The following is a 27,332-nucleotide window of genomic DNA, read 5'->3' on the forward strand; positions in this document are numbered from 1 at the left end:
TCCCAAGCCCGAGCTCTTTCCACCGAGCCAAATAGTACCCAGGCGTCAGGCTGGCCATCTGGAAATGATCGAGCCACTCTACCGAAAGAAAAAGAGAACATCTTCTATTCTCCAGAAACGAACAGACGTTTTCCCCGAGAACCAACCCACTTTAAGCGCTCTGCACACGGGAAACGCTCAGTAAATACGATCGAATGAATGAATATGAGTAAGCGAGACTCAGAGCCTGGCCTCATCGAGACAGACGGACAGACGGGTAGGCCTAGGGACATACTCCGTTAGGCGGCCCCGCTACACGAGCCGGCCGTGGGCAACACGGAAGGGTTGAGGCTTTATTAATGGGTCAACGCGTAGGTCTTAATCTGCCGGGTTTGAGGAGATGACACGGCAGCGGTGCGGGGTGGGTGGGTTGCCCCCGATCAACGTCTCTACGACACACGTGTCACTGGTCCCGCCCCAGACCAGAGTAGCGGGCCGCCGTCGGCCCATTCCAGCCAGGAACGGACACCCGGCTACGCTCGGCCCTTGAGGTCACAAGGGCCGGTGATTTTTGCCGGTCAAAATCGCGTGGAGATGAGAGAGAACGGGCCGAAGCGTTGATTTCCTTATAAAGTCTTTCTGATAATCCCCGAGGCAGCGGGTCCCGAGGCCCGCTAGGGCTCGGCTCACTTTTGGATTTCGGGCAAGGCCGCTGAACGAGGAGCTGGGATCGGGCCACCGCGACCTCAGCCCCCACTCCCCCCCGAACGACAGAACGAGGGTTCATGAAATGTCAGAAAATAATCGGTAGAAGAAGGGTGGGTTAGAGCCGGCAGAGATGCGGGCGTGGGGGCTGGGGGGCGGGGGGGGGTCGACAATAGTGCCTTTGTGCTATCTTGATGGGGGCTCTTGTGCAATAATAAGCTGCTGATAAGCGGTTTCCCTCCATCAGGGAGGACAATTCATTGCTGGTTCCGTGGGATGGAGAGGCCAGGGTAGAATGGAGTGGAGGCCACCAAAATGACCGGATACGGGGCAACAGAGAAGGGCCGGGGAGGGGAGAGGGGGGAACTCCAGGAGGTGGGAAAACAGAGCAGAAAGGGCAGGGGAAAAGAGACGAGTGGAGAAAAAGGCAGGGGGCGGGGACGGAGAGAAACAGAACGACGGGGCAGGGGACAGAGGGAAGACAACTCAGACAGGAAGCCACATGAGGGGCAGAGACCCTAGTCGATCTCTGTTTCTTGTTCCCATCGTGGCACTCAGCACACTAGGTGGCACGGAAGAAGTGCTTAATAGACACTATAGGTCTGAAGAAGAGGGGGACAACAAAGAGCGGAGGCAGGAGAACAAAGTGGGGGACGGAGGTTTTTCCTTTTAATCAAACCCTGCTTTTCTCCCTCCCTTTCCCATAATTCCCTGGGTCTCACCCTTGACGGAGTCGCTTTAAGAAAGCGGACCGACGGGACAGAAAATCAAAGGGGGAGAGAAAACCACAAAGGGCTCCTGCCGTCCGGAGAGCAGCGGATACAGGCTCCGACACCCCCGGTGGCAAGCCGAGAGCCATCTGGGAGAAAGGGGGGGAGTGGGAGCCTTTGGCAGGCGGGATCGACGACGAGGTGATCGGCCCCGAGCCGTCAGCTCCCCCTTCGAGAGCTGGGACGGGGGGGGGGGGGAGGGTTGGTCGTCACGTGGGAAATCTCTAGACCGTAAGCTGGTCCTCTACACTGTAAACTAACTGTGGACGGGGAACGTGTTTATCAGTTCTGTAGCACTGTACTCTCCCAAACGCTGAGTACACTTCCTCTTCCTACACGCTCCAGAAAAACTACCGTTGGATTGAGACTGGAAGTTCACTGTGGGAATGTGTCCGCCAACTCGGTTATTCTGTTCTTTTCCAGTCGCTTATTACAGCGCTCTGCACACAGTAAGTGCTCAATAAATAACAAGATAAATAAAAATAATAATGATTTTGGTATTCGTTAAGCACTTACTACATACGGTACTTAATATGGACTGTATTAAGCACTGGGGTGGATACGAGTCATTTGGTTCGGACCCAGCCCCTGTCCCGCATGGGGCTCTCAGTCTCAATCCCCATTTTACGGGTAAGGTAATCGAGGCCCAGAGAAGTTAAGTGACTTGCCCAAAGCCACAAGGTAGACAAGTGGCAGGGCCAGGATTAGAACCCATGAACTTCTGACTCTCGATCCGTGCTCCATCCACTGTGCCGGGAACGAACGGAATCGAGCGTACGGTCTGTCGCTGTCCGACTGAGCTCTCTCGCTTTCCTTCGATCACCCAGATATTAGGCAAATGAAGCCCAAGAGGCCAGAGAATCACTATAAATTCTGAAAGAAACAACATCTGCCCAATCAAGCTGGCAGCGACACGGACGCAGGTGACCAACACGTTTGCAATCTAAAGCCAAGCGCTAAGGGCTCCGGAGAACGTGAAGCTCTTCCTTTCAACGGTCCAGGCTGCCATCTATTCACTTATGTAACGTTTCCCTTTGCGGAAGGCCTCCGGTTTGCACCATGCCCCTCTTGTCTGCACCGGCGCTCTCGGACGGACCGAGGCGTGGACCCAGACACGCGGGCGCGTTTCCGTGAGCCGACCGTGTTTCCGGGGCCGACATCCGTTCGCATCCGAACCCAAGTCTTCCCCCCGGGGGCGAGGCCGACCGCAATCCCGCCCACCCAGCCGCTCACCTGCCACTGTCTCCGGAGCTGCGCCGCGGCCTGGGGGTCCTCCAGCGTCCGATCCTCGTGGGAGGCATCCTGCAGGATGTTGGCCGTGGTCTCCGCTTCCGCCAGGCAGGCCAGGAAGGCTTCCAGGTCCAGGGGAAACCGCTGCAGCAGCCGTTGGGCTGCTTCCAGATCGGCCTCCCGCTCGCTCAGCCTGGGCAAGAACAGAGACTCAGACGCTGGGCCTGTCTGAGATGGGCCGGGGGCGAGGGCCCGGGGAGGGCGTGGGAGGGCAGGGCCAAGGGCCCGTGCGGGGAGATGATGCACAGATTCCGAGACCACAGACAATAGTGGCCACGCGAACGGGTGCTCCGTCCCCTTGGCCCGGGCCAGGTTGCAGGCCCAGTTGTCCCCTCGTCAGCAGGAGTCGATTACCCGTGCTGGGATACAAAGACTCCATTTCCCCTACAAAACTAAAATGAACTTGGACATTTCTTCTGAAAATCTTTCACGTGCCCATGTCGGACACGTTTCTTCCTTTTTTTTTTTTAATTGGTATTTGGTAACACTTACTGTGCTCCAGGCACTCTACTAACCACAGGGTAGATATAAATTGATCGTTCTGGGGACATTCCCTGCCCCACGTAGGGCGCACGGTCTTAATCCCCATTTTATAGATGAGGTAACTGAGGTACAGAGACGTGAAGCGACTTGTCCATGGTCACGCAGCAGTGGAGTGGCGGAACGGGCATTAGAACTCAGGTCCTTCTGACTCCCAAGCCTGGGCTCTCCCCACTAGGCCGCGCTGCTTTTCCGCCACTTCAATTCTGTCCGCTGCCCCTTCAGGATTTGCTGCGGCCTGGGTTCGATGGTCTTGGATTGGTGACTTTCTATCCAGTTCTCAGAAACTAACTCACAGGGATCACGGGGTCAGAGGGCGGGCACTACGGTTCCGCTGGAGACGCTGAATCTACATAGGTTTAGGGTCAGGGAGCCCTAATGAGCTCGCTGTGGGCAGGGAATGTATCTGTTACATCGTTATACTGCACTCTCACGAGCGGTTTGAATGGCGCTCTGCACAAAGTAAGCGCTCAAGAGATAGAAGTGACTGATGATGAGACTACACGGCTTTGGGGTCATAGGGCTAAAGCCAGAATTATACGGGGTCTACTCGAGTCAACACAGTTTCCAGGGAAAAAGAAGCGCCTCGGTTTCTCGGAGGATTTTCGTTCACCGTAAATACAAACAGCCCTTCTCAAACATTTCTCTGCATCTTCCTAAGAACAGCAACATCTTGGATCTAAAGCAAAGTGTGAATTAACTCCACAGGTAGAAGACCCAAGGGGGAGAAAAACCCCATCCCCAGGGGGAAACTAGCGTCCTAAGCAATGGTCTTTTGCCCCCACTGTTAGGACACACGCACTTCTGGCATCAAACTGAATGCACCACTCGAAAATGCGGCTGTAACAAGTTGCCCGACGAAGAGGCCATTTTCAAAACCGACTGATAGATCCATGGACGGCGTTTACAAAAGGCAGACCACCGTACGGGATCGTTGGGAGGGAGATCGACCGAGAGCCACGATCTCCGCTCCGGAGAACCCTATGGCTCAGGGCTAGGGTGTTTCGGCTCACTGCTCGCCCCCCGGCAGCCAGCCGCCCAGTAGCCTGTCTGGACCTTGGCCTAGCTCAAGGGTGGCCCTAGCTATTTCAAGAAGGGGCAATGTGCCAGTGCTCCACTGCCAAGGGGAAGGATTAGGATTATCCCCTCCCAGAAGGGGATAAAATGAAATGCTTCAAGTCCAGCGGTCGATGGGTACAGAGGGCCGTACTAAATGTCATCACCGTCACGAGTGTTTACTGGGCACCTCCTAGATGCCTTAGAGAGTACAAGTGCACAGAGCCCAGACCTAGGAGTCAAAGGACTTGTATTCTAATCCCGGCTCCGGCACTCGTCTGCCGTGTGACCTGAAGTAAATTACCGAAGGTCTCTGGGCCTCAGTTTCTGACACTATAAAATAGAGATTCAAGGCCTGTTTCACCTCTTACTTTGACCTTGAGTCCCAGTTAGGGCAGGGACCGTGCCCAAACCGGTTTATCTTGTGCCTACCCCGGCGCTTACTCAGGGACCCTAATCCCAGGTCCCGCCACCTGCCTGCTGGGTGACCTTGGTTGAGTCGTTTCCCTTCTCTGGGCCTCGGCCTCCTCATCTGCAAAATGGGGATTTGATACCTGTTCTCCCTCGTCCTCAGACCGTGAGATCCAGGTGGGACAGGAACTGCATATGACCTGATGATCGTGTTCTGCGCTCGGCACAGAGTAAAAACGATTACCGTGAACAAGCAGAGGGTTGATGTTCTCATGGGTTATTCCACGTAAACCCATGGAAGCTTGGAACTCCGCCCACGGTGGCCCGAGGGAGCGTTGCCCGGGTGATCCCGGGAATATAATGGTTGGGAAATTCCCCGTTGTCAGGGGCTGTTCCTGCCCCTTCCTCCCCCACAATCCCTGCCTTCTGATCTAACATCACCATGAAAAGGTGAGCCAAACTTCCTGCTTTCTCCCCCGAGGGTACCTATGTCGTTTTCATTTTTAAATTCCACACGCTGAGAAGCAGGAGTGGCCTCCTGGAAAGCACATGGACCCGGGAGTCAGAGGACCCGGATTCTAATTCTGACTCTGTCAGTTGTTCCCTGTGTGGTCTTGGGCGTGTCACAACTTCAGTTGTTCGCTGTGTGGCCTTGGCCCTGTCACAACTTCTCTGCCTCAGTTCCCTCATCTGCAAAATGGAGAGTCAATATCCTAGCTCCCTCTTACTTAGCCTGTGAGCCCCTTGTGGGACCCCTTTATCTCCTATCTACTCCAATGCTTAGTACAGTGCTTGGCACGTACTAACCGCTCAACTAAAACCATAATGATAATAACGGTGACTATTATTATTGGTTGAAGGGAAAGACCGGCCATGGAGGCTCCCGCTTGGCTGTGATGAATGGGAAGCCTGGTGAGGGGCTTTGCAGGACCCGGGGTGGTTGGGGAGACCGGAATCAGAGGGGGGCAATAGGCCTTCACAACCCACGCCACGTGTCGCTCAATGGAGGCGACACGCGCCTCGGACACCCGCCACGACAAGCCCGGGCCGGAGGCGGGGTCCGAGTAATGACCGTGCTATCTGTGGAGCGCTTATCACGTGCCGAGCCCCGTGCTAAGCACTGGGATGGGCAGAAGATCATCGGGGCCAGGGCTGCGAAGGGGCCCCGAGCCCCGTACTAAGCACTGGGATAGGCAGAAGATCATCGGGGCCAGGGCCGCGAAGGGTCCCGGATGTAATTAAAGTGATGACCGTGCTATTCGTTGAGTGCTTATCCCGTGCCGAGCCCTGTACTGAGCGCTGGGGTAGGTAGAAGATCCTCAGGCCCCGGGATGACTTTGGACGTGACCTCCAACGGCCACCCTCGTCCCTCCGCAGCCAGACCCGCTACCCCCGCCTCCCGGACGGTGCCCTGCCTCTCCCACCTGCAGTCCCCACTCCCCACTCCGCGCACGGCTCCACGTTCCTCACAATGTGCCAGCTGCTTGCCGAGAGGGCGAGAGGCAGGCCGGGAGCGCTACCCTGGGACAGGGATATCGTCTACCCACTCTGTTGCAATGGACTTTCCCAAGCGCTTAGCAGAGTGCTCCGCACACAGTAAGGGCTAAGTGAACGCCAGGGATTGAATGAGTAGCGCCACAGCGGTACTGCTGTGAGAGGGAACACTGCCGCCACCCTGCAGGATCAGGATTCATTCATTCGATCGCATTTATTGAGCGCTTGATGTGCGCAGAGCCCTCTGCTAAGCGCTTGGAGTGTACAGTTCGGCAACAGATAGAGACAATCCCTGCCCAACAACAGGCTCACAGCCTAAAAGGGGAAGACGGACAGCAAAACAAAACAAGTAGTCAGGCATTCACTTCATCAAAATGGTGATGGCTGGTGGGCAGATGGGAGACATAAGCTAAGCTGGGGGAAGGGAGAGAGTACACAGAGACTCTCTGGTTTTCTCTCTCTCTCTCTCTTTCTCTGGAAAGGAGACGGGGGGAACCGTGGGGAGGAGGGCCAGAAAGGAAGAGGACCACAGGGTATATCCAACACAGGCAGGGGAAGGGGAGTGCTCTGGCTTGCAGCACACGGGCACGCACACACGTACATACATGCACACACGGAGTCTTCATAGGGTGCCCAACAAACAGGTCCTCCCCCCCGCCCGGCCCAAACACAGGATATCCTAGGACGAGGCGTCTGATTTTCACCAAGAAGCAGAAAAATCTCTGACCAAAGTGTTCCATGACCCCTAGAAACGATTCCCTTCTTTTCAGCTCTGTGGGGCCCGAGTTTTGGGTTGTTCTTTTTTCAGATGGTATTTGATAAGCACTTACTACATGCCAGACACTGCATAGAGCGCTGGGCGGGATCCAACATCCTTAGGTTGGACAGAGTCCATGAGCCACATGGGGCTCACGGCTTTAATCCCCATTTTACAGATGAGGCACAGAGAAACCAAGTGATTAAGGTCACAGAGTAGAGTGGTGGAGCCGGAATCAGAACCCAGGTTCTCTGACTCCCAGGCCTAAGTCCTTCCCACTGGGTCACGCTGCTTCTCTCAGCTCGTATCTAGCTCAGCCCTCAGCTAAGTGCTTAATATGCAGTGAGCTTGAAGTAAATACCACAACTAGCTAAGCCAAATCTGCCTTTGGGGTGTCTCAGAATCACAGTGGGGAAAATATGACGAATGTTGGGCTGCTGAGAGAAATAAAGAGGGGAAAGAGAGCTACGGCAGAGAGGGAGAATGATAATGGGCTCCTTTCTTCTTTCTCTCTGTTTGGGCTGAGGGCCAGGGGAGGGCAGAAACCAGTGCTGCCGGACACAACCCCTTTCCCTGGCCACTGACTCCTACGAAGTGCCGCTGCGAACGAGGCATCACTTTCTCCTCCTTCCCGTGCCCTTCCTTAAATCGGGTCCCTTGTTCTCTCTCTCACCCCAGAGCGTCGTTAAATTCCCGCCCCTTACCCTCTGGACGCCCTAACAACACTAGTGCACACGCACACCAACACACACGGACACTCACGCGCACATTCGCACCCACATCAGGGTAGCGCTCGCTCCAGCGACAACACAAGAAGCCATTTTCAAGGCTAATCCGCAGGTTCGTTTTTCCCCAGAGCAGACGAACGAGATTCCTCATCCCTTCTCTCCTGAGGTTTTGGTACTTAGCTTGCCAGAGTTAATTGGAAATCGTGATCTAAACGTTCCCCATCTATTACTGATTGCTTCCCCGGAAATTTCTTCCCTCATTTCGTCCCCGTGGACAATATGAGGAGATTTTGTTCAAAAGGTAAAAGGAACCGTCGGTCCGAAAAGGAGTTCAAAGCAGGACAGCCTAGTGGAGAGAGCATGGGCCTGGGAGTCGGAAGGACCTGCATTCTAACCCCCGCTCGGCCCCATGTCTGCTGTGTGACCTTGGGCAATTCGCTTCACTTCTCTGTGCCTTAGTTACCTCCTTTGTAAAAGGAGGCTTAAAGTTGTGGGACGGGAACTTTGACCAACCCAGGGTTTGGAGGGGGGATAAAGAGAGCAAGTCATCTCTCCCGCCCTCAATCTCTTGCTGATCCCCGGCCACCTGCCGAGAAGCTCTCGCCCCTTTCACATCCTTGGCCGTCCCTATTTTCAAGGGCCTTCTCAGAACCCTTCCTTCAGGAGGTCTTTTTGGGCTTTTTAAAATAATATCTGTGACACGTTTCCTATGTTGCAGGCCGTGAAGGTCTTCCCTGATTAATATCTGATATCCCACGATTATGTCCCCCCCCCCACAGGTGGCCGCCTTGGCCGTCTGGGGCCCGGAAGGCCCGAGCACAGCCCGGCCCGAGCCCTGGAGAGCTGGGCCCACCCCCGGCTGGAGGTCCCAACACCAGTCCTGTACCTGGTGGGGCCCCAGGCCCGACTGCCCCGACACAGCCAGCGTCGTAAGCGTCAAGGCTCCGCTCACAGCACGACCGGCTCCAATTCGCCGGAGGCTGCGGCCTGCTCCTCACCGGAAACTCTCTCCCACGGACACCGTCCAGATGCGGACCAGGGACGGGAAGGGGGCGGTGGTTCCGTTTCTCCACCCAAACGGCCGCTGTCTCTTAAATCCCATCCTTAGGGAAATAGTGTGGCCTAGTGGACAGAGCCCAGGCGTGGGAGTCAGAAGGACCTGGATTCTCATCCCTGCTCTGCCTCTTGAATGCTGGGTGACCCTGAGCAAGTCATTTAACTTCTGGGTGCCTCAGTTACCTCATCTGCAAAATGGGGATTAAGACTGTCAGCCCCATAGGGGATAGGGTCGATGGCCAACCCGATCGGCTTTTATCTACCCCAGCGCTTACTACGGTGCCTGGCACATAGCAAGCGCTTAACCAATACCTTTATTAACAAATACCATAAAAGATAATCCACAGATTACTGCTTTGTAGATTGGTCAGGGGATTGATAGACTGCTAGCGGAAGCACTCAAACACATACGCTTGCCCACTCCACGGCTCACACACCCGTGGCATTGCCGCTCAGGGCACACAGACCCACAGCACGTCCACCGCCTCGAGAGGAGAGCGGAGAAACAAACCTACAACTGTTGTCACCTTCTCACCGAGAGTTGTCCACCAGAATCTTTTCTACGGGAATGATTTCAAGATAAGGGAGCTCATGGGGCGACGCTCTGGATCATAAGTTTCCACACAGTTTGCAACCGGAGCTCTCCTTAATGTTTCCCCCATGTCAAGGCGGCATCTGCCCGCCTGCCCGCTCGCTCTTCCCACTACCTCAGCCAGAACCCACTCTCCCGGCCCCACGCCCCCACTCCGGGTCCCCGGCGTTGATGCGCCCGTGCCAAAGCCACCGAGACCCCCAGGAGGTGCCTCTCTCCCACCCATGTTCCTCGACACGGAGGCGGGCTCCAGAGTAAAAATTGTTGCCCCCCGGCCACCCTCGAGGACAGTTACAAAGTCACCCTAAAAACTCACCTCCCCCAGGGAGGCCTCCCGAATTCATCTCCCCACCTTTCTGGCGGGGCCATCCCATCGGCCACCTCAGGCCTCACGCATCTACCCATTAGTAGGTTTCGATTCACTGAGACCCACTATTAAATCCACCCTGTCGTTCTGTAACGGGGGGGTCTCGGCCAGAGCGTTTGCCATCCCCGTCCCCCATCCACCCCGAGGGGAGGGAGACCCCCTGGAGAGCAAGGATCGCCGTCTCCCACCCCGGCGCCCGTTGCCCCGGGGCCTAGAATAGGGCCGGCGTCCAGTAGGCGTCCGGCAAACACTGCCGTCACTGTCGACGCTGCGGATTCCAACCTCACTGAGGAATCTTAACCTCCCTCCTACCCGCTTTCACAAGCAGACTTGGATCTCTAGTCAATAGCTGCACGGTCCCTTTCTGGAGAAAAATCTGTGCACCGACTCGCCCACGCTCAGGGCCGCCTCCGAAATCCACAGTTCTGCATTTCGGACCGGGATTCGTGAACTTTCATGAGGGATCAGAGGAATCGAGGTGGTCTGTAGGGTGCCGTGCGCAATAAATACCACTCAGTGACCCATGAGACCTTCCGTCGAGCTGCCGATGCGGATATGCCGGGAGTCACGTGGACTCCGAGGCCTCGGGGGCGCCGACGGAAAGAGACGGCAGCTAGTATCAGCCCATCTACCGGTCTGTCCACGGTATTCACTGAGTGCTTCCTGTGTGCTCCGGCACTGAACCGAGCGCACGGAAGAGGGCAACGCAACAGAGTTGGTAGACATGATCCCGGGCATCAAGGAGCTTTACAGGCCCTTCTGGAAACTCATCGGGGCATGGAGAAGGGGCAGGGCAGTGACCTGTGTGGCTCCCTGCTTCCGGCGACTGAATCCGAAAGGGGAATGCCGGGAAGTACCACAGGGAGGGGCTGAGAGGGATGGGGGAGGCCGCTGCTGCGTCCGTCCCCAGGAAAAGGAGGAGGAGGCCCGGCGGATCTTGCGGCTATTGGTCCTGTGGCTCTCTGCATCGGCCAAGACCTGATGAGACACCCCGGGACCCCCAGGACGGGGCAGGAGGAGAAGATCCGGGCCTGGGACGAGCGGTGGATCCCAACATTTTCTGGATCCGGATAAAGCGGCACGGCGTAGTGGATGGAGCCCGGGCCTGGGAGTCAGAAGGTCACGGGCTCTGATTCCAGATCTACCACTCGTCTGCTGTGTGACCTTGGGCAAGTCGCTTCACTGCTTTGTGCCTCAGGTACCTCATCTGTAAAATGGGAATAAGCCTGAGAGCTCCACGTGGGCCGGGGACTAGGTCCGACCTGATTACCCTGTCTCTACGCCAGCGCTTAGACCAGTGCTTGGCACATAGTAAGGGCTTAAGAAATGCCATTATAATTAGTATTATTATTATAAACCAAAGCATTCAATACGAGGTGACTGCAAGGAGCAGGAATGCTTCCGCGGCGAGGCCGTATCCTACCCGTGACATCTGACAATAACTCTCTCGTGTGAAATGTGGCGCTTGGGGGATGAGTGAGTTATAATTTTCACAGAGACCTGGGAGGCACTTAGTGGGACATGGGTGAGGAGAGATAATGGCGTTGGACGGCTCCCCGGCACCTACTGCCTCATTCGAAATGAAGTAATACCTCTTGCTGACGCTCGTCCACGTGGCGTTCAGGGTGTCCGTCATCATCTGCACTTTCCTCGTGTCGTCAGCGGAATAGTCCCGGAGGAGTTTGAGGGCTAAATCGTTGGCCCCATCCATGCCGGCCTGGCCCCGGTGGAGCTCTCCGGCCAGTCGCTGGGGAGAGAGACAAACACAATTCGCATCCAATTCCCGAAAGCCGCCGCACGCCAGCCATCCCTGGGAACCGGACTCGCTGGCCAGAAACGGTCCAGGAACGTCCCAGGGTTCAACGGAGAAGCGAGTCGGGCTTTCCCTCTGGGGACCCGAGACCCCTCAGATGGAACCGCCATCGGAGTAGTCAATACAACTCCCGGCACGAACTAGTGACGGGGCCCGGGAGTCGGAAGGACCTGAGTTCTAATCTCGGATCCGCCACTTGTCTTCTGCGTGACCTTGGGCGAGTCACTTCACTTCTCTGGGCCTCAGTTACCTCATCCATAAACGGGGATTAGGACGATGAGTCCCATGTGGGACGTGGACTGTGTCCCACCTGACTACCTTGCATCTACCTCAGTGCTTAGCCCGGTGCCTGGCGCATAGTAAGCGCTTAACAAATACCATAAAACAAAACCTCTCACTTCGGAGGGAGGCGGGCGGTGAGCCAGCCATCATAACAATGTTTGTTATTTAAAAATTAAGCCGGTAGTCAGCGGTGCAAACCCCTTATTTGTGAATTCTGGTAACTCACGCCGAGGAAGAGAAAGATCTATTAAAAACATTCACAGGCCTGGGAATCGGAGGACCTGTGTTCTCATCGTGACTCTGCCAAACGCTTGCTGTGTGACCTTGGGCAAGTCGCTTCACTTCTCTGTGCCTCAGTTCTCCCGTCCTTCCTCCTACTTGGACCGTGAGCCCCGTGCTGGATAAGGACCGAGTCAAACCGAATTAACCTGTACCTACCCCAGCACTTAGAACTCCGTCTGACACATAGTTGAGCACTTAAAATAGACCGGAAAAACATCCTGTTCATCTTAATTTTTCAAAACATGGCACGTCCTTGGATTTGGGCAAACATCCTCCATTCCATTTTTGCCCTCTTGATTAAATCGCTACATCATTTATCAATCAATTATATCAACTGAGCATTTACTGCGCGTTCAGCATCCGCAGTAAGTGCGAGAGAGAAGTTCACGTTGTCCTAAATAACTGTAGTAGGTAGGTAAGTAGTGTATGTAATTTGTGCCACCTACTGGAACAATCTCCAAGCTGCATATTCACCGATAAAAATATATTTTTTATGGTGTATGTGAAGAGCTTTCTATGTGCCGAACACCGTTCTAAGTGCCGAGGAAGGTACGATTTAATTAGGTCGGACACGTCCCCGTCTTGTACGGGGCTCACAGTCTGAGTGGATCTCTCCGAGGCGGTTCGGGCCGCTGCCCGGGATACTCGATCGATTCTGGTCGGATCAGTCTGCGCAGCTCTGGAGCGGTGTGGGCAGGTGCACGGGGTGCTCGACTGGCTCCGGTCAGTTCGGTCCGCACAGCTTTGGGCCAGTTGGGGCAGGAGCCCAGGGCATTTGTCAAGTTGGATCATCTGTTTCCAGAAACCCACAGGAAGGGTCCTCTAGACTCCAAGTCGGTCGTGGGGAGGGATCCTAACAACTCTGGTTTATTGTACTCTCCCAAAAACTCAGTACAGGGCCGCCACAGAGTAAGCGCTCAGTCGGTATGACTGATGGATCGATTGGTTAGCCTAGGTTTAGTGTCTTCAGAACCGGCTGAACCAGGGATCGCCCCAACCTCACACTTGACATGGGCCAAGCAGCTCCCCGCTCAAGACCCTCTCCCTTTCCTTTCTTCAACACCTGTCGGACCACCCAGGAGAAGGTTCGTCAACCTGCCAATCGGTAGCGTTTACGGTGCCCCCACCATGCGCACAACACAGAACTAAGCCCTCGGGAGAGTAGACTAGGAGCGGAAGATGCCATGCTCGCCTTGGAGGAGCTTACAATCTAGGCAGCAGGACCGTCCCGGAATACCTGACAGGATCTGTGGGCCAGAGGGCCCAGCTGGGCCGCTCTCCCGTCCCGCGCGGCCAGTCGGATGGGACACGCGTCCCCCTGCCCGAACCCCCGCCCGGCCCGTGAGACGGTTGGCGCCGGGGCTAATGACCTTGGCTTCGGCGATCCGGCCCTGGACGGCCTCCGCGGAGCTGGGGACGTCGGCCCACGCCTCGAGCCCGGCCCGGGTCTTGTCGAGGAGCTGCTCGGCCTCCTGCCGCGCCCCCAGCCAGCGTGTGGAATCCTTCAGCATCTCGCTCAGCTGTTGCTTCCGGCCCTGCAGATGCTCCTGCACCTCCTCCCACTGGCTCTGGATTTTCTCAACTGGGGGAAGAGAAGACGACGTTAGTCGGCTGCCCCTCGAGGGCCGGGACCGTGATCTCCCAAGCGCTCAGGAAGTGCTCGATAAATACAACCGACCGATTGACTGTGCCCACCGGGAGCCAGACAGACACTCCACCCACCCTCAGCCACTCCACGGGCCCTCGGCCTCTCCCCCGAGCTGTTTCATTGCACTTCTGGCTCTCCCGTGCAGTCACTGGCTCCTCAGGATGCCGTCGGGCACGTGAGATGGGGTGGTCGGGAAAGACGTCAGTGCCAGGGGGAAAGAATTCCGCTCCACCTCCACTCCTATTATATGCCAAGCTCCACCCTAAGCGTTGGGGTAGATACAGGATAATCAAGTGTCCACACGGGGCTCACGGTCTAAGGAGGGAGAACAGGTACTGACTCTCCATTTTGCGGATGAGGGAGCTGAGGCCCAGAGAAGTTAAGTGACTTGCCCAAGGTCAAGCGGTATGCAAGTGGGGGAGCTGGGATTAGAACTCAGGGCCCAGGCCCGCGCTCCTTCCACTAAGCGATGCCGCTGCCAAGTGCTAAACGCTGGGTAGATGCAAGATAATCAGGTAGGGCACAGTTCTTCACTCCTTAAGGACTCACGGTCTAAGGGGGAGGGAGAGAAGGCATTTTATCCCCATTTTATAGATGAGGAGACTGAGGACCAGAGAGGATCAGGTGGCTTAGTGGAAAGAGCACAGGCTTGGGAGGCAGAGGTTGTGGGTTCTAATCCCAGCTCCGCCGCTTATCAGCTGTGTGACTTGGGGCCAGTCACTTAACTTCACTGTGCCTCAGTTCCCTCATCCGTAAGAAGGGGATCGCGACAGTGAGCTCCACGTGGGACAACCTGACTACCTTGTATCTACCCCGGGGCTTAGAACAGTGTTAGGCACACAGTAAGCACTTAACAAAAACTATTATTATTACTACTATTTTTTTTGGCCACATAATAGACTAAGGGCAGAGCTGGCGATCGAACTCGGGTCTCCTGACTCCCAGTTCGACTCCATTTGTTCTTAGTGTTTTCTTCTATAGACTTCCCCATCTATACTCTGGATTTCAACACCTGGGTCAGGGAACCACGATTCTGGTCCAAGACCCTTTCTCCCTGGAAGTCCGTAGAGTTCCCTATGTGTCCAAACAAATAACCCTAGCCACTTGGACCGGGCACTCCAGAGGGCAGGAACTGATTGTTTTTATTTCCACTGTAATGTTTCCAGGCAGCTGGGATGCGTACAGTAGACACTCGACAACAACAGTAATAATAATAATGATCGAGGGAGAGCCAGTTGCGGTGGAAACATACGCCCCTCGGTATCATTCGACGGTCAACCGGTGCAGACTTTAGGCCACGGCCCATTTTCAGTGGTCAGCCCACCCCCGGGCTGGGAGTCCTTTTCTCAATGGCGCAAATCTCTAGGGAAACCAGGATTTCACCAAGTAAGGCTGGACCCCTGGCCCACATCCTCCATCTCAAGAGATCACAGGTTCCCCGGTGAAATCATGACCTTTCTGTACGGGCAAACCAGGGATTCCTTCTCGTTCGGAGGCCGAGCCTGCCGCAGGCAGACATGATTCCCCCCGTCTCCGCTTCGAAGATTGCTCTTCTTGATCGTGGACGTACGGATCAGCACGCCGGGCACCGGAAAAAAGGAGATTAATTTTCGGAGCGGGAGAAAATGAGAATTCCACAGCGAACCGTGACCCTCTTCTCAAAATTCTTCTGTTCCTGAAGTCGAAACAAAGGTCTGCGAGACGATAAGCTTTGGCCTTTTCATCTTCTTTTCACGAGGACGGAATCGACTAGCTTCCAACCCAGCCAGCCAGAGCCTACAGCGTCCCGGCCGACCGCTTGCTAGAACCCGATGGTGAAGGAGAACGGGAGTGGGCAGTTTTTTCTCTCCCACGCTCTCACTCCATTCCTTTCATCGGTGGCAGGCAGGGGCACGGCGTGCGAGGCAACGCACGGCGCGCGATAGGCTCAATCGGTGGAAGAGAAAATCAAATTGCCCCCGTGCGACAATTCAGCCCCACGAAGACAGGGAGTCCATTTCCTCAATCCATCCGGTAAACCTTTGAAGATCGGGAGCTGCAGACGCCTCACCGATCCCGAGGTCGGGGCCTTTCGGTCTCTTCCTCGGCTTGCAGTCCGTCCCCTGCCTGTCCGAGTCCTCTGCCTCCCCCTACCACATCTTCCCTCTTCTTTGCTCCCGCGCACAATGCTCAGGTTGGTTCCCCTCTCCGGGGACTCGCCTCCTCATCGGCCCTGATCCCGCTGGGGGTCAGAGGGGGCGGCACTCTTGCGCTCCTGGGTCCCTTCCCTCTCCCTTCCGTAGGAGAAGAGGAGCTGAACATCTCCTCCTCACCCCCCTCAACAGCAGCAGCCCCCATCAGCAGCAAACAAAAGGGAATGAGAGCTGAGGAGCGGGAGGTGGGTGGGAAAGGGATGGGGAGGACACCTCCTCCCCCTCCTCCCAGACCCCCGCTGCTTCCCGGACCGCCCTTCCCCATTTCGCAACCCAAGCTCCCTCACCAAGCAAACGGATTTTACGGAGGCAGGGCAGTGCAGACAACTTGTCTGTGGAGGCGCTTCCATTTCATAAATCCCTGCCCGAGGGATTAGAAGACCAGGAGGATTGTTTTTACTGGATTTTCTCTTGATAAAACTGAATTACCCAACACATATCTTCCCCACTGCTCCAAGTCATAAACAGTGATTCACCTGGAAGGAGAAGGGATTTCCATATTGCCTCGTGCACTTATTAAACCGATTTTTAATTTATCTGGCTGAGTCTAAGTATTTAGTTCTAGAAATTTCATAGAGGAAATGAAATTGGGGGAAATCTTCAAATAAAGGAATCCATCTTTATGAGCTATTTTATTTCCGTCCTTTTCATGCGCGGTACTGAATCTCTACTGAGAAAATACGATCCGAAAGGCAGCCGGAGCTCTACGGCTACTGGATTTCCATGCCGACACGCAGATTTCGGCGGCGTTCCGGGTCGCAGCCTCCGTCTGACCGGGGCAGGGTCGTGGGCCTCCGGCTCCGGCCGACCCGGTGGAGAAGGCGGGCGTGGCTTGGGAGCACGGTCGTGTCGGGTCAGACGTCCGGGGCAGGAAGGAGCGCTGGCTCCGACCGTACTAGTGAGCACCACGCCAGGCTCATCGTGGACCCTGGCCTTCCTGCCCTGAGGATCAGCAGCTTCCTGTGGCTCTAAGCCATCCACAGGGCTTCCTTCAGAGTCACACTCACACACCCGCAGACTATATGAGTGGAAGCCCCCTCCAGGCAGGTAACGTATCCCTTTGCAACTCTATACGTCCCAAGCGCCACGTTCGGTGAGCTGCACCAAGCGGGTGACGAATAATCCGACTACTAACGTTCCCGCCGCTGCCAATACCGATCCTTCTGCTGCTCCTGCTCCTCCTACAGCTGTTACAGGAAAGCGCAACCACCACACCCAAATACCGACAGAGAATCCAACGAGTGGGCGGCAGACCCTGCGTCCGGATCACCTCCCCGGGCCCGATGCCGAGGCAGAGAGGCCGACGCCCCCTACGAAAGACAGGCATCACCACCGGAAGGGAAAACCTACCCCATCGACAAACAGCAGAACCTCACCGCCCTCCAGATTGGAAGAGGAAGAAGAGGAGGAGAAAGAAGAGAAAGAGGAGGAGGAAGCGGTTGCACTGGGCCCAGAGTTCACACATCCCCTCCGCAGCTCCGTCCACCACGTGTGGCTGGCGGAGCAGAGAACTGGGGAGTTGGGGAATGGCACGTTCCGGCCTCATTACAGCTTGCCCCGGCCCTGCCCCGCACCCGTCCTGGCTGGGCAAAGGCCACTTACTGTGGTCGGTGATGACGGCTCTGGCCTCCTGGTTGCCGGTCTTGTTTTTCAGATTCTGGGCCGCAGTGATTAATTCCTCCAGCTTGGGGCGTCGCTGCTCCAAATCCTGGAGCCCCGTCTAGGGCCACAAAACACAAGCGGAAAGGTCAAGGAATTTCAAAGGCGCAACGCCGTCTGCCACCCGATCCTGAGAGAGGCGGGGGCCGGCAACCCCGAGCGCCGTTCGGGTAAAGGCCGTGAAGGGCGAGGTTATTTTCAAATAAAAGCCGAACTTTTTACGGCCCGGCTCAAGCGATAGAAAAGACGATGAACCAGGTCACTGCTAAGAAATAAAACCGCGGGAACAGATGTATTGCTTCCCGAAATGGGATTCCGGTTTCGGTGGAAAAGGCTGACAGGAACTTGGTGTCACGGTCGTTTAGGGATTTGAGCCAAGTAGGCGTTTTGGGCAGTTCGGGGGCTTTGTACACCTTTGTATACCGTTGGTTGGCTCATTAAATACTGCCTTGATGCTCATTTAGATGGATCGATCAATCGTATTTATTGAGCGCCTACTGTGTGTAGAGCATTGTCCTAAGCGCTTAGGAGAGTACGATGTAACAGGGTTGGGAAGCACTATCTCTTAGGCTGAGATTGCTAATTTTTTTTTTTTTTTAATACAAACTCCCTCCCTCTCCCCCTTCCACAGCCGACCACTGCTGCTGCTCTGATCAATAGATTTCTTTCCCACGATAATTCAAAATCCTTTCCATTTGGACCCAATACTTTCGGCTCTCAAAGACAGACTTTGGTGTGCTGGGTGAAGAAGGGGTTATTCCGGATAACCGTTGAGGTGTTCTCTATAAAAAGGGATGGTGAAAGCATATTTGAGAATTAAGCTAATGGCTTTAACGCTAAAATAGTAATAAGAGCATAATTTTGAAAGCGTCCTTTCTTCTGAATTGAAAAATTAGAGGTACTGACACCGAAGCAACGTTCCACCTCTGTAGACAGTGATTGCGGGAAAGAAAAATCCAATTTTCGGCTTTCTAACTTTAATGGTTTCTTGATCCAGAATGGTGCCCCGACTGTGGAACAGAGTTCCAGAGGCAGTGAGTGAAGGGGATCAGAATTAAGGGGAAAATGGGACCTTTTTTGAAAGGAGGAGATGCTTAGGCGGCACGCCCAAGTTTCAGGGGGGAAAAGACATTTTCTTTTCCAAGGTGGTCGTGACTGGACTTGGCCGTTCTCGGTGCAGAAATCTGATATTTTCAGTAAACTTTAAGAGCCTCTTTGTCACGAGATGTGTGACGGAGCCAGACACCTTAGGTAGGTAATTGCTTCCGAATTTTATCGTACAAAAGTGCCCAGGAGTGCACCCGAGATCAGACGGTTTCTCTGAATTTCGAGAGACGTTCTTATAATTCTGTGAATTTTAAGACCATGCAAGTATGAAGTTTGTTTTCCTCTGATTCGCTAACGCCACGCCCTAGAGAAACTGTACTGCTTAGGAAGCTTTCCACTCTTAGATAAACTCCAATTTGTCCAAAAATAGACTCTTTTCAATGCCTTTTCTTTAGGATTTCAAACTTTCACGGAGAAGGGTTTTGTAGAAACAGCTTGGAACAACATCCATCTGAACCTCCAGAAAAGCCTCAGAAGTCAAATGGGGGCAGAACTGACGGCTTCACTGCAGAACCCAGCCAGCCGGCGTAGCGGCGGAGACTTAATAAAGCAGGCCGCTTCCCCTCTAATGAACGAGATCCGTCTTGGGTGAACGTGGGGCCCGATCGTTATCCGAGCTATTCCCTATTCTGCGGCAGACCCCCGCCGGGGAAGCGTGGAAGACGTTCTCCCAGGGGGCTTCTTGATCTACCTCAGTCAACGAGGAGCCCGGGAAACAGACCCCGTAACACTCAGAAATGGGCCTTTTTTTACCTCAAATGAAACGCCTTTACTAGATTAAACACGGGCCACCGTTTTTCATTTCTCAATACATATGAAAGTAAATTTCAGAATGAAAATTCACCATCTGGATCACACACTAACATTTTTGCAGAGAATTCCTTTGAACTGCAATCTAGTTTCAAGAGGTCCTTTGAAAGAAGGTTCCTCTTGCGATCTCTTTGCCAAAGTAAACGGAAGAGTTTTCAAACATGCACTGTCAGAACCAGGAGGAAGCAGCGTGGCTTAGTGGAAAGCGCACGGGCTTGGGAGTCAGAGGTCGTGGGTTCTAATTCCGGCATCGCTACTTGTCATCCGTGTGACTTTGGGTAAGTCACTTCACTTCTCTGGGCCTCCGTGACGTCATCTGTAAAATGGCGATCGAGACCGTGAGCCCCATGCGGGACAAGCTGATTACCTTGTATCTACCCCAGTGCTTAGAACAGTGCTTGGCGCACGGTAAGCGCTTAACCAATACCATCATTATCTCCTCCTCGTCGCTACTCAGTTACTGGGTGACCAAGGGCATTCACTTTGGCTTGTTTGGGAAAAGGGAGTTCTACCAAAGAAATGAACTGATATTATTTGATTGGAGTATATGCGGACCTCCATATAAACATTAAAAATGTATATCCATTAATCATGTTTATTGAGCGCTTACTGTGTGCAGAAGAGTGTACTAAGTGCTTGGGAGAGTACAGTTTAACAGAACTGATAGACGCATTCCCGGCCTATAACAAGCATACAGTTTAGGGGGGGAGGCAGGCATTAATATAAATAAATGAATCACTGACACGCACATAAGTGCTGTGGGGTTGCAGGAGGGGTGAATAAAGGGTGCGAACGCTACAATTCTTTTATATACGTTCTTGGAATGACTTTGCATATAAAGCCACGGGATAACGTGAGAGTACGTCTGAAGGAAATGGAAATTATGCTTGAGAATTATTTAGATTATAACCAGTCCATACCCCAGGAAATCCTACTGAGGGCGTTAGTGTGTATGAGTGATTGAGTGAATGTGAATGGATATAACACACTAAATGGTCGGCGAATGCCTTGAGACGGAGAAGCAGTTTGGCCCAGTGGCAAGCGGCAAGCAGCGTGGCTTAGTGGAAAGAGCCCGGGCTTGGGAGTTCGAGGTCGTGGTTTCTAATCCCGGCTCCGTCACTTGTCTGCTGTGTGACCTTGGGCAAGTCACTTAACTTCTCTGTTCCTCAGTTACCTCATCTGTAAAAGGGGGAGACTGAGATTGTGAACCCCATGTAGGACAAGCTGATTACCTTGTATCTACCCCAGCACTTAGAACGGTGCCTGGCACATAATAAGTACTTCAAAAAACCCACCGTTATTATTACGGAGACAAAAGATCTGTTACATCAAGATTGGTCTTACCACCATGTTGATTTTATTTTTTATGGCAGTTCTTAGGTGCTTACCAGCGCCCAGGGACTGAGCTGAGCTTCCAGATTGATACAGGCTAATCAGATAAGACACAGTCCCCGTTCCACCCGGGGGTCACGGTTTCAGTCTCCATTTTACCGATGAGGTAACTGAGGCGTAGAGAAGTGAAATGACTCGCCCAAGATCACACAGCAGATAGGTGGTGGAGGCAGGATCAGAACTCGGGTCCTCCGACTCCCAGGCCTCGCTTTTTCCACTAGGCCACGCTGGCTTCCCTGCCGGTGCGTCAGAGGCCGGCCGCTCCTCTGACTCCCCCAAGTCTTTTGGAGCTCCGGGGTTCCTCGCAACCCATCTTTTCACACTGAGGTCAGGAGGCAGGACAACACATCTACACGGCTACCACACGGACAACAAACGACCAAGCTAGACGGCGGGAAGAAGCCTACGCTAAATGCCCCTCCCTAGGTGGGGCGAGGGAAGACTACGGGGCGTCGTCACACGGCTTACCCCTGGGACCTCACAACTCATAAAGGCTTCTGTATGCTGCCAGAAGAATCCAGAGAAACAAGAGCATCAGAAGACATCTGCAAGTCATAAAGTGAATTAAACTACCCCCCGTCCCACCTAATGTGTTCTGAGGGGCGGCGCCGGTCTCCTACTATCCCCACCGCCCCTCCCTGCCCAAGAGCAGAAGAAACGAGAGGAACGAAATGACTGCAGAGATCAATCGTCATCCTAAGTCAATGGGAAGGAAAGGAAAACCGGTCACTTTCGAAAAATTAATCCCACCCCAAAAAACACGAGGAGAGAGTCTAGTCTTTTCAGGTTTGCTACAGATTACAACAGATTCCCTTTCCACTGCCAACCCTTCCTCTGATTCACTCAAGACCCCCAGTGAAATGGTTCGGTCCCAGATTCTGGCACCCTGCGCTGGTTCTGAATTCCTGCCTTCCAATCTAGATGGCCCCACGGGGGTACAAGCTTGGATTCGGTCCAATCTCGGAGAATCTATAATCATCAGAGAGCAGCAGTGTGGCCTAGCGGTTACAGCACGGGTCTGGGAGTCAGATCATGGGTTCCAATCCCGCCTCTGCCGCACGTCTGCTGTGTGAACCTAGGGAAGTCACTTCACTTCTCTGTGCCTCATCTGTAAAATGGGGATTGAGACTGTGAGCCCCACGTGGGACAGGGTCTGTGTCTAACCTGATTTGCCTCTATCCACCCCAGTGTTTGGAAGAGTGCTGGATGCGTAGTAAGCACTTAACAAATACCGTTATTATTATTCTCGACGATCCCCAAGGGGGTGCTCTATGAACATCGGCTGACTGGGCCAGGGGAGCTGTGGTCACGAGGGGATCGTGGGCGGGCCCGGCTACCGAGGGCAAAGTAACGTTTCTGCCGTAAGCAGGGCGCTGGGGGTGGGCGGCCAAGCTGGGGGGCCTGGAAGATTCCAGGACCGAGTCGCCCCCTGGGGCGGAGACTGAACATTATGCTCCTGGTGATTAGTGACCGAGGTTTTGACATTTCATTCCCCAGCCTTTTCGATCACTCTGGTCGCTTTCCCATGTCCTAGGTCACTGGTCCCTTCCGGAGTTTGGCTGGCTAGTGTGGGCCACCTGAGTCTGGTTCCAATGTACTAGCCACGCTGGTTGCCCACACGGTGCCCACTATAAGAGTACTGCCCAGGGGCCTTCCCGCCCCACCAACCACCGCTGTGCCAAAGATGTCCGTTCAGTGGTCCTTGATGCACCGTCACGACAGGTGGACAAACCTCTGGGATGTCTGAGGGGGGCATCCATCAAGACCACCTCCGTGGATCCTTTGCAGGTGAGCTTGGGAGAGAAAGTGGCCACCTCAGATTGCATCACATCTTGGCCGGCCCAACCCAAGGCAACGCTACGGGGCAGGAGATAAAGGATCTCCTCATTTCTTTATTGCCTCAGTCCTTGTCTCCCTCCCTCCCCTAAAGACCTCACTCATTAGGCATTTGCAATGAAGGTAATCAGTGAGTTGAAAAACATGGTCATCTGGAGAGCAGAACTGACCACATTTTACCAAGAAAGAAAAAGGTGGATTCAGACTTCCAACCTGAAGTTTTCTTGGAGAAGCAGCGTGGCTCAGTGGAAAGAGCACGGGCTTTGGAGTCAGGGCTCATGAGTTCGAATCCCAGCTCTGCCATTTGTCGGCTGTGTGACTGTGGGCAAGTCACTTAACTTCTCTGTGCCTCAGTTCCCTCATCTGTAAAATGGGGATGAAGACTGTGAGCCCCACGTGGGACGACCTGATTCCCCTATGTCTACCCCAGCGCTTAGAACAGTGCTCGGCACATAGTAAGCGCTTAACAAATACCAACAAATACCAACATTCTAAAGTTCGACATGCTCTAATGCTATTAAGTGAATGTCAGGATGACCGTCTTTAATTGTGAGCCTCGTGAATGACCTCATAATTCACGGAGTATCATAGAAAGATACTAAAAAGAACAATGAAAGGGAAATGGCTTAATTTTTCAGGCAAGACCCAAAGAACTGATGTGTGTAAAAGTGTGGCGGATGGGGTACGGGGGAGGCGGAGGGGGAGGGGGGAGGGTATCTCACTGTGGGCCATGGCTCATCCCCACAGACAGGGAGTAGAACAAACCCCAGATCGCAGTTGACGTCTCCTACCGCAGACAACTAGGGCCCAGCGACGACAAGGATGCCTGGAGACCTGGGTTTTAGTCCATCAATCAGTCAATTGTATTTATTGAGTGCTTACTGTGTGGCGAGCACTCTACTAAGTGCTTGGTATAATACAACACAGCAATATAAAAAACACATTCCCTGCCCACAACAAGCTTACAGTCTAGAGGTCCTAATCCTGGCTCTGCCATTTTTCTGCTCTGTGACTTCGGGCCAGTCACTTACCCTCTCCATGCCTCAGTTTCCTCATCTGTAAAAAGGAGATTCACTAACCATTATAATAATAATAATAATAATGATGATGATATTTGTTAAGCGTTTATTATGTGCCAAGCACTGTTCTAAGCACTGGGGGGGGGGGGATACAAGGTAATCAGGTTGTCCCACATAAGGCTCCCAGTCTTATTCTCCATTTTGCAGATGAGGTAACTGAGGCCCAGAGAAGTCAACTGACTTGCCCAAAGTCACCCAGCTGAGAAGTGGTGGAGCCGGGATTAGAAGCCATGACCTCTGACTCCCAAGGCCGGGCTCTTTCCACCGAGCCACGCTGCTTCTCTATCTTTCTCCCTCAACTTGTGAGCCTCACATGGGGTGGGGACCGAGTCCAATCTGATGCTTGGCATGAGGTGCATAGCAAATACTGTAGTTATTATTACCGTTATTACTATTATCATCATCAGTATTAATATTATGATTATTACTATTGTAATATCCCAGACTTTGGACGCACAGTTTTACAGTGTCCATTCTGGAATCACACACACACAATTTTTTTTTTAATGGTATTTGTTAAATGCTTGCTCAGTGCCAGGTACGTGTACTAAGTACTATGTGTACTTGGTATTTCTACTAAGCTTTGGGTAGAGAGGAGATCAGCCGATTGGACACAGTCCATATCCCACATTTACAAATGAGGGAACTGAGGCATAGAGAAATGAAGTCACTTTCCCAAAGTCACACAGATGAAAAGTGGCAGTACCCGGTTTAGAACTCAGGTCTTCTGACTCCCAGACCCGCGCTCTTTCTGGTAGGCCACAATGCTTCCCTGCAATCATTTTGGCCCTTACTCTTTAAAATGGACAAAATAATCTCTCAGAGATGGAAGATGTCATCAGTTTGTTTCTCAGAGAGTAGGATCCACTCTCTTCTGCTTGCAACCACGTAAAAGATCAAACCTGTCTTTGACTGGGTGTCATGTTTAGGCACCGACTCGACTGTAAATCATCTGGGAGACTGTTTCACTCCGAGGTGACTCGAGTTGCTATTATGGGGTGTTAATGGATTTCCGCCAAGTGCTGCTTGCTGTAGGAGGTGTCAGACGGTGATCAGAACCCTGAGAGATGAGCGGCTTATTTCGGCTGTTGTCATAGAAAGTTTCTATAATAAAACAGGGATTCTGTTTTTCTGTCAAAAATGAGTTCTGTGGCAAAAAAACCTCTCTCCACTAAGAAGAGAGTGATTGGTAGGTTATGGAAACGGTCACAGGACACGTCTTTTCAGAGAACCACAACAGAATGTGAAACACGTGGGAGTTTGTGTGATTGCTTGGGAAGGAAAGCAGCGTGGCCTCAGTCAGAAGGACCTGGGTTCTGATCCCCGTTCTGCCGCTTGGTCTGTTGCGTTATCTTGGACGAGTCACTTGGCTTTTCTATGCCTCAGTCCCTATTCCGTAAAATGGAGATTAATACTGTGAGCCCCATGTGGTACCCGGACCGTGTCCAACCTGATCAACTTGTATCTACCTCAGTGCTTAGTACAGTGCTTGGCACATAGTAAGTACTTAAACACCGGAAAGAAAAAAGGGAGAGAGGGAATGAACGTAGAATGGAGGGAGGAAAGGAGAGGGGGAGACATCTCATCAGAGTCGGCAAGAGTGGACCAACTCTTCTCCAAAAGGCGAGACCAATCTTTTGCAATCAAAATTAAACACTTTGATTATGGCTTAAATGAGGATACGCTGCAAAGCCGTCTATTCTGGGGCCCAGTTCAAATGGCCATATGGGCTGATGAAGGCCAGATGCCTAGGGAAGAGAAGGTACGCGTTTCCTAAATGTCAAGAAAATGTGCCTGGGTGAGCGGTCCGGGCATTGCGAGTACTCTCGGAGGACAAGCTTATATAAGGCTTCAGGGATTTGGGTAGAATCACAATGGTAACCGGGTCCTTTGGAATACTGGGCCGGGAGTGAGTCTAACTGGGCCTTGTTTAATCCCCGCAGCTACATAAGATAAAGAAAACAACTCTGAAACTCAACCTTCTCTTCGGGGGCTGCTCCAGGACTCCGTGGAAGACCAACAGAACCAGGCGCTGCCTCGCCAATACCTTGGTGCTCGACCAAAGCCCGACCTCACGCAAAGAGACGATGTTTTAGCTTCGTTGGGCCTCAGTTCCCTCGTCTGTAAAATGGGGATTAAAACCGTGAGCCTTATATGAGACAGGGACTGTGTCCAACCCGATTTGCTCATATCTACCCCAGTGCTTAATTATTATTATTATTACTAGGGACCCCAAAAAGGCAACTCCGTGTCTGTGGCCACAGCCCTATCTGCCCCTCGAAGAGCCGTATGGGGAGGTTAGGGGTCATGCTCACTCCAACACAGCTTTCACACGCCGTGACACTGCCTTCACCTGCTCCAACCTGCTCTGACTGACTTTCCTGGGCTCCTTGGCTCCAAGGCTCGGGCACCCCCTGGCATCCTCCCAAAGGCTTCGCTTATCTTCTCATACACTGTACCTGTGGCCTCCCCAGTGCCGTGCAGAAAGTGTGGCACCATCTGGCACTGGTATGGGGCCGTACCCTTCCAAGGGAAATGCATAAAATGCCACCGAAGGAAACAAAACAAGCCTCCCCTTTTCCTCCACAGTGGCCCAGTTTTTTTTTACGGTGCTTGTTAAGCATTTTCTATGTGCCAGGCACTGTATTAGGCGCTGGGGTGGAGACAAGGTCATTTGGATGGACACAGTCCAAGTCTCACATAGGGCTCATGATCTTAATCCTCATTTTACAGACGAGGAAACCGAGGCACCGAGAAGTGAAGTGACACACCTTAGGTCACAGAGCAGACAAGTGGGAGAGCTGGAATTAGAATCCAGCTTCTTCCAACTTCCAGGTAAGGCTCCATCCACTAAGCCACGCTGTTTCTCCTCTGGGGTACGTCCCAAATGCTAGAGTGACAGGTAGCAGGCTGAGAACAAGGATCTGAATTGGGCCACGGTGTAGGAGGCGAGTACATAGTAAACACGGTCCGCCCACCCACCCCCACAAATCAAAACACGAGCAGTAAATAGCAGTGACAACCAAAGAGGTTCCTTCCTCTCTAGGACGTCCGCAAGGTACAGCACTTTCCTTCTGAGTCAAAATCAATCAATCCATAATACTTCTTGAAGGCTTACTCTCTGCGGAACACTGTGCTAGGCACTTGGGAGAGTACACTACAGTAGAGTTGGTAGATACGTTCCCTACCTGGCAGTCAGAAGGACCTGGGTTCTAATCCCAGTTCTGCTACTCGTCTGCTGTGTGACCTTGGGTTAGTCAGTTCACTTCTCTGTGCTTCAACTACCTCACCTGTAAAATGGGGATTAAGACTGTGATCCTGACGTGTGACATGGACTGATTAGCTTGGATCTACACCAGTGCTTCGTACAGTGCCTGGCACATATAAGTCCTTAACAAATACTATAATTAAAAAGAAGTGCAGCACTGCTTTGTGGTTGGTTGGTTTCTATTGTTCCATATTACCATTAACAAAATGTTTCTAGTTC

The 27,332-nt window shown here is 53.2% G+C and overlaps 1 protein-coding gene across 7 annotated transcripts in view; it reads right to left on the reverse strand.

The window, feature by feature from the left end:
* Positions 1 to 27,332, reverse strand: part of DMD (dystrophin) — a 660,617-nt gene that overhangs the window by 139,546 nt on the left and 493,739 nt on the right. For all 7 annotated transcript variants that reach the window (XM_039914163.1, XM_039914164.1, XM_039914160.1 and 4 more), the window contains 4 exons: positions 17,565 to 17,682; positions 13,493 to 13,704; positions 11,338 to 11,492; positions 2,688 to 2,877 (listed from right to left, as the gene is read on the reverse strand). In XM_039914163.1, coding sequence (XP_039770097.1) covers positions 2,688 to 2,877; positions 11,338 to 11,492; positions 13,493 to 13,704; positions 17,565 to 17,682 — 675 coding nt within the window. The remainder of the gene's footprint in view (positions 1 to 2,687; positions 2,878 to 11,337; positions 11,493 to 13,492; positions 13,705 to 17,564; positions 17,683 to 27,332) is intronic.

The sequence above is a fragment of the Ornithorhynchus anatinus genome, chromosome 15 (assembly GCF_004115215.2).
Source record: "Ornithorhynchus anatinus isolate Pmale09 chromosome 15, mOrnAna1.pri.v4, whole genome shotgun sequence".
NCBI lineage: Eukaryota > Metazoa > Chordata > Mammalia > Monotremata > Ornithorhynchidae > Ornithorhynchus > Ornithorhynchus anatinus.